The sequence below is a fragment of the Pinus tabuliformis genome, chromosome 8 (genome assembly GCF_031772625.1).
Source record: "Pinus tabuliformis cultivar Carrire ecotype Pingquan chromosome 8, CPIR1, whole genome shotgun sequence".
Taxonomy (NCBI): Eukaryota; Viridiplantae; Streptophyta; class Pinopsida; order Pinales; family Pinaceae; genus Pinus; species Pinus tabuliformis.
In genome coordinates this window covers 643,442,575-643,450,558 of record NC_142294.1, presented here as the reverse complement: position 1 = coordinate 643,450,558, position 7,984 = coordinate 643,442,575, and the positions used below count along the sequence as shown (strand labels likewise).

Below are 7,984 nucleotides of genomic sequence, written 5' to 3'. Positions count from 1 at the left end.
ATAGTCTGTTTAACCTGTATAGGTATATAGTCTGTTTATACTGAGAAGTTTACCCCATGGAATGGCCACGATCGAGCACCAAGCTCCCCCATTCTCCAAATTTATCTTTGCAACTACTTGTTGGTTTAATTCTTCCTCTTAGTTATAGATTAGTTGACGGACCTAAAACAGAGTGCTAGTTTGAAAATACTAGGCAAAGTCACAGATGAGTCTAGAGGAGGATTTACGACCTCTGCTCCTCACTTGTTGAGGTTGGGCTTGACTAATTTCATCGCATTACCTCGCATATCTACCATGCGCTCGACCTCCATTGGCTGAGAAGCCTTTACCAGAAGAGGGAAAAATCATCTTGCTACTCAAACAACCCACAAAGAAGTATAAGGCACTATGACAAGACGCCCATACCTTGAGCTTGAGGCAGATAATAAGGTTAAGGTCTCAATGAGCACTCTGTATTGTAAACCTGTAAGGGTACCACAACATAAAGTCATATAACATTGAATGTTAGGCCTAATCCCAAAATTTATCTTGCGAATAATTTAGGTCTAATGCAAGAGGCTGATGACAGTATCCCCTGCTCCCCGTGCCCTCTGAAGACATAAAACACAAGTAAAATGAGTAGGGCCTTACCCAAGAAACTAAGATGCTTAATAAACATCAGAGACAATGAAGAAGCCAAACAATAAACACAAACCTCGATACATGAGATAGATATTGAGTTCCATGTCAAAGAGTTCTGATATATCCCCATGTGAGATAGGAAGATTCCAAAGAAAATAGAAACAATTATATAGCATGCAGACAGTTCATAATAAAACTCAATTTTTTCCTTCCATAATTCACGACAGGGTTTCTAGTTGATTCGAGGCTCCAACTTATAAAAACTACCCCATCGGAATGACACATGAATGTGGAGCACATGGGATGGACTATAAGAGAGACAAAGAGAACGAATATACCCACTGATGTTGACCATGTGGCGAGAGGGACTAGCTACACTAGGATGGCAGACCACAAAAGTGTCCTTCACGTTATGCTTCGAACTAACCAAAAACCATGTACCGATACCAGAGACAAGAAAAAGGATACTTCCACATGAGGAACAAGAGATACCAACACAAAACCTCAGCTTTAAGATGTCGCTTTGGCCTTACCCTACAACATTTACTCTCTACATGTGTGATGCCACCTTGCCATTCAATACAAATGTGTGAAGGTTGTAGCAAGGCCACCCTCCAACCATTTCTAATCTGACATTAATCATGGCACAGATCCCCACGGTTCCTTTCTGCTAGCACACGCCCCGATCGAGGATTTTTCTCTCTACATTTGAATGTGTAATATTTTGGAAAATTTACATGTTCTAACCATAAGTCTATATAGATGTATCAATATTTAACCATTATACATATTCATATACATGTACCATGTATTAATGATTTTTCCAATATTATGCTTATGTAATATAACTTATTTAAAGGCATTAAGACTTATTTTTAATTTATCTTTGAGCCATAAATGATTTCAATGAATATATATATATATATATATATATATATATATATATATAATCAACTTAGATCCATTCCAAATATCTCTAGATTATGATTTATTTCCAAAGTAGTTATGTAGTTACGTTCTTTTAATTAAATTGATTAATTTGAAAAAAATGTCATATGAACAAGTTTCATATTGAATAAGTTAATAATATTGATAAGCCATAATATTAGCTTATAATATTATAACAATTTTTATTTACAAATTAAAAATTTCCAACTTAAAAATATTATTATACATTTTTTAAATCTATATATTTAATTTATATATTAAATTTTGTATAATTTTTTAATTTTTTGCAATATTAAATGTATTATAAAATAAATCTTTTAATTCAAATTATAAATTAATACTATCTAATTCATATAATTACACTATTAACTATTTAATATGTGGCCTTTAGTTATACTTTGATCTTTCCATTATTCTTAATAGAGTTTTGTGGTGTACAACTTTCATGATGATGGATTTCGACTTCGGGTATATCCCTTTATTATTTACATTGTAATGTTTGTGACGTTCCATTTATAGGGAATAATGAAAAAGGTGCTATTAAAAAATGTGGAGTTTTCATGTAATTGAGTTTGGTTTTGAATAACAATATAAATTTTCATTATAATATGTGGCCTTTAGTTATACTTTGATCTTTCAATTATTTTTAATATAATTTTGTGGTGTACAACTTTCATGATGATGTGATTTCGACTTCGGGTATATCCCTGTATTTTAATTATTTACATTGTAATGTTTGTGATGTTCCATTTGTGGGGGATAATGAAAAAGGTGCTACTAAAAGATGTGGAGATTTCATGTAATTGAGTTTGGCTTTGAATAACAATAAAGTCTCAAAGATAATATTTAATAATAATATATTTTGATATATTTTAGAAAAGAAAGAAGATAATATTTAATAATAATATATTTTGATATATTTTAGAAAAGAAAGAAGATAATATTTAATAATAATATATTTTGATATATTTTAGAAAAGAAAGTTGTAAATAGTAATTAAAATGTAATTAGGTCTTTTTCAAATAGTTTTTTTCTTTTTTCTAAAAATAATTCATTATATTTTAAAATAATATATGAAAATGTTATTTTTTTATTTTTTTTTATTATTAAAAAATATAAATTTGATACTAATATAATAATATTTATAAATATTATACCATTACAACAATTTTATTAAGGTAACTCATCATATTATTAATAAAGATTTGAAGAAGAAATTAATAACATTATTCTCACCAGCTAAGATAATCTCAATTAACAAAATATATTTTTAATTGTTAGTTATTTAAATAAACAAAATTTTATTTTTATTTTTTTAATTTCTCTTAATACATCGACGACCCAAAAAAAAAAAATAGATTAACTGATTAGATGCGAAACTAAAATTAAATTTACCTTTTTCAACTTGAAACGTGATTCAATTTTATTCAACTTTGGTTTTATCTGGAATTAAAAGTAAGATTTACACCGATTTTATTTTCAGCAACGACAGAAAAGTAAACTCTTTCCCTTCAAATACTATTATTCAAGTTGTGTCGTCGCGATCAACCTCTCATCCGATATTCTCGACCTAGGAAAATATAACCCAGTTATTCGGTCGCAACCAACCATTGAGCCGGACCTGTCAAATATAAATCTGACTCTGCTATCATAAAATTTGATCCAGTATCCAACGATTCTGTATCGATGAAACATGTGGAGGAGCAGGCAGCGGGTCCAGTCTGTTGGAAACAGACATCATGGTCACGCCCGAGCCACAGCAAGAAGGATAAGATTTTTTGTGGCGAAGGCAAGTTGGACACGCTTCTAATTTTCTTTTTCAGTGACAGTATTCAACGCACTAGAAAATCTGAAAATTAATACTGCAAGTTCAACTTTATAAGCCCATTGGATTACAATAGCTGCACAGACGCGGAAGAGGAGGTGGTTATGGCGACGGACATGAAATCGGTAACTGGCAGTGTGTTACTTATAGTCACTCTAGCTACGGGTATACGCTTAGCAGTTGCTGATCCGGAGACTCCTACAGTTTGGAGCAATTGTGGGCATAGCGGCAATTATACATATACAAACGGTAGCGCGTTTCAGCTTAATCTAAACAAGGTTTTAGATTCACTGGTGAACAATGTTTATGCCACCGGATTCAATACCTCTAGTATTGTTGCTCAGGGGGCAAACAACAATAGTACTGTTTACGGGCTTGTCCAGTGCAGGGGAGACTTAGATTCTTCCGATTGCAAACAGTGCGCGTCCACTGCCAGAGAAAATCTTGTTCGGGGATGCCACAACACTTCTGGATTCATTCAACTAGACGGCTGCTTCTTGCGGTACGATAATCATAACTTTTACAACGACATTGAGAGTAGGAAAGAATTGCTATATAGTGTTCTCTGCAACACGGGGAACAGCAGTCGGCCACAGCAGTTCACAGGTGCTATTAAGGCGCGCCTCTCAAATATTCTGCTTAGAGCTGCTGAGAGTCCCAAACTTTTCGCTGCAGATACAGCCGCTGAGCCTTCTAGTTTAACGGGGAATATCTACAGCTTCGCGCAGTGTTGGAGAGATCTGTCCCGGACAAGTTGCGGGTCGTGCCTAACTGATGCCTTGGTAAAAATATTTTCATGCCAACCTGGAGCTCTTGGGGCACAATTCGGATCCCAGAACTGCTATTTGCGTTACGAGGTTTATGAATTCTTCGCCAGTTCCGTTATCGCGCCACCTCCAGCACAAAGTCCTCCCGTATCCTCCGGTATATTCTTCACCTACTTTACGATGATAAATAATCTAGTGGTAAATTTAATTCTAGGCAACTAACAGACAAACCTACTGAAAATATTTGTGCAAATTTGCAGAACATAAAAAATCTAAGACACTGGCGATAATTCTGGGCGTAGTAGCCGTCGCTACCCTTGGATTAATTGCTGCCATGGCGATTTTGAGGAGGAAATATTTCTCTAATCTCAAAAGTAAGGAAGAGAAGCCTGTAAAATGAGACAAAACATCAAGCAGTGCAGTAACTTCTACAACGAGACCTTCAGATACCCAATCTGGAGGTGCTGACCCTTCATCAAGCGTTCTGGAGCCGAGATGACAGTCAAACAATGCCTCTCACTATTATCTTTGTCTTCGTTTATTATAAGTTGACGTTATTATATCTTGTGAATTATGCTAGAATGATCTTTAAATGAGGGAATTAGTGAAGCACTTCAGTCTCATTTAAATCCAGTGGTATGCATCAGCTGAAGGAATTGTAAGCCATATGACAGTATTATCCCGTTACAGTATTTAAAAATCTTTTAAAAGTTTCAGTTGTCCGCTAGTTATACGCTATTTTTAAAGAGTTCAAGGCGGCCTTCAAAGCCAAATTGTCCAGTTCCAGTTGCAGACTATCTGTAAATTATCGTGGTGAATAAATAAGTAGTTCATTATTGCACAATCGGGACTAGTGTGACTAGAGCAAAGTGAACCAATACCATTAGTATCAAATGATTGCTCTGTACATATTTCAGTGCTGGTGTATAATTCTCATAAGTTATATAATTTTTAAATTCATTTTGTTTTGCTTTGTAAATTTAATAGTTAAGAATAAAAAAAATTGGTTCGTAGATTTAATGGTTAAGAATGTATATTTTTTAAAGAGGTTATTAATTTTAGATATGTATATATATTTTGGGAAATAAATAATTAATTTTTTATAAAAAGTTTCATATATTAATTTGATCTACTAACATTAAGGACATTTTAAAAACAAATGTATTTTTAAGATAAAAAATCATTTTTTATTTTAGTTATTTTAATATAAAATTTTATATTTAAGACAAAAACTTTTTCAGATAAAATTATTTTAAGATAAAATTTCCAATTGAAGACAAAAAGAATTTAAGGCAAAACTTTATATTTAAGACAACAACAATTTCTGACAAAAATATTATAAGACAAAAAATGTCACTTTTAAGACAATATTTTTAAGACAAAGGAAATCTTCTGTTTTAAAAAGTCACTTTTATTTTAGTCATTTTATATTAAAATATAAAATTTAAGACAAAAATAGTTTGAGACAAAAATATTTTAAGGCAAAACTTTATATATAAGAGAAAAAATGTTTAAGACAATTATTTTAAGACAAAACTTTAAATTTAAGACAAACAATTTGAGACAAAAATATTTTAAGACGAAAACAATTTAAGACAAAACTTTATATTTAAGACAAAATCATTTTGAGACAAAAATATTTGAAGACAAAATTTTATATTTAAGACGAACCACTTAAGACGAAACTCATTTAAGACAATTAACAATTAAGACAAAAACATATCAATTTAAGATAATATTATCTAACAACTGCAAAATTGGCTCTTTGCTAGCCTTACAAACTACCATTGTCTCATGCCTATACCGAGGTTGTTATTTCACTTACCATTCATGTTATCTGATATAAAGGCAAAGATTTGTTGGGATCTTCGTTTGCGGGGGATAGCCGTCCCTCAAGAATGTGACAACTTTTCCTCGCAAGATTTCCTAGACATCAATTCCTCTTCTATCCCTTTGATTTATGTTGATACGATTAGAGACAACCTGTCTGTCATTGCCTTCGACACTACTACACAAAGGCGGCTTACAAGAAAATTTTTGAAGGCAAAAGAAATACGAGGCACTAGTAAAAAGGGTAAAGGTAAAGGTAAAGGATTAGGAGTTTGTCTTTGCGTTGTTGATGGGTTCTTCTGGAAGCAGAGTGATGGAGGCTAACAACAATTGATGGGATTCAGGGCGATGGAGACTGAAAACAGAGGTGTGCTTCGTGAGAGGAGCGATGGAGGTACTTTCGTTGAACGTGATAGACATAACATAGTTGGAGTACTTTTTGGGGTCTCCATCAATTATGTTTTAATATTTGTTTTTTTATTGTTACATTTATTTTGAACGCTACTTCTATCCACTGATTGTTATCACAACATTTTGTGTTGGAACTCATGACTGTCATTGACAACATGGATTAGATTCACCTAAAAGATTGTTGAAAAAAGCCACAAAAAATTCTCAATTTGATTTTACCTTGATTAAATTGAGAAAATTTGAATCTCCACATTAGAAGACAAGTTGGATGCAATTAACTTGTATGACATGGCTTGTGTTACCTAGTTTACTCAATAAATTTGAGTTGGAGGAGTTAGAGTTCATTGAAGCATGTGTGATTTCTAATTTGTAGCAATCAAAGTTAGTTATCTCAAGTTGTTTTCAGCTAAACTAGTTCTAACTATTGGAGGAACTAATGGAAGGTCAGTTGTGCAGTGGGACTTCAGTCAAACTCAGTGATCATATAGTTAACTCATCAATCAACTCAAAATAGCTATTGCATGCAAAGAATTCGACTTCCCCAGCTGTGGTAGAGATTGCAAGGCAGTGTAACATTAGTTTTAGACTAGTCTTGAGTATACAAGTGTTGCATGTAGTCAGATGATAAACCTTAGGAATTGCGCAATCTATTTTGGAAAAAATCCTAAGTAATAGGGGCCTAATTTCTCAAGGAATTGCTCAAGGAAATAGGGGCTCAAGCAGAGGCATAAATTAACTAAGTCTAGGTGAGAGATTCTGAGTGAGAAATAGAGATAGGTTATTCACTTGCAAGTTGTGCTCAGTTGAGCAAAGAAATTGTAATACATCTCTATTCATCATATTAATGCAAGCAACGATTAGGGCTTTTAGCAGATTGCTTTCCCTAGGAAAAATATTGTGTGCATGTGTGTTATTTTTTTATTGCATGTCTAAAATTTTTGTACTAAATTGTGAATTAACTTCTGCAGAGCAGTAGAGCAAGTTTGTGTCTTGTGATTTTGAAAAAAATTCATGAGGAGTTGCAAATATACACCATAATTTCTACATGGTATCAGATTAGGATTCACAAAGTAGGAATTTCAAAGTTGTGTCTCCGGAGGTTCGAAATTGCAGTTTAGTGTAGCAGGATCTTTTCAGAGCTTAGAAGATGACCTTCAATGGGCTGAGGGTAGAATATAACTTAGAAGGAAACTCTAATTTCACTAGATGGAAAGATCACATAGAGGAGGTATTCGATGACAATGGATTACTAGTATATATCAAGAGAGATGTTGGTAAACTAGCAGAATTTGATGCCCAGAGCCTTGCTCAGTGGAAGAAAGATGTAGCCAAGGTGAGGAGAATAATATTGGACGGAGTATGGGACCGCATTGTCACCAATCTCCATCAGAAATAAAATCCTTATGTTATGTGGTAGGAATTGTTAGAAGAGGAGCTTTAGATCCCACATAATATTAAGTAATATAATAATAATATATAAAAAACTTTCAAAGTATAATAGAAAGGAAATAAAAAATGATGATGATGACGACAATGATGACGATGACTTACACAATATGAGAGAAAACATTAACAATAATGT

General features: G+C 33.0%; 1 protein-coding gene across 1 annotated transcript; it reads left to right on the top strand.

Annotated features, from left to right (window-relative positions):
- The first annotated feature begins 3,389 nt into the window (after positions 1-3,389).
- On the top strand, positions 3,390-5,005 carry LOC149237176 (cysteine-rich repeat secretory protein 38-like). Its single transcript, XM_089372596.1, has 2 exons — positions 3,390-4,318; positions 4,422-5,005. Exons 1-2 carry the CDS (start codon positions 3,499-3,501, stop codon positions 4,559-4,561), a joined length of 960 nt encoding a protein of 319 aa, XP_089228722.1. The 5' UTR covers positions 3,390-3,498; the 3' UTR covers positions 4,562-5,005.
- Positions 5,006-7,984: the final 2,979 nt, after the last annotated feature.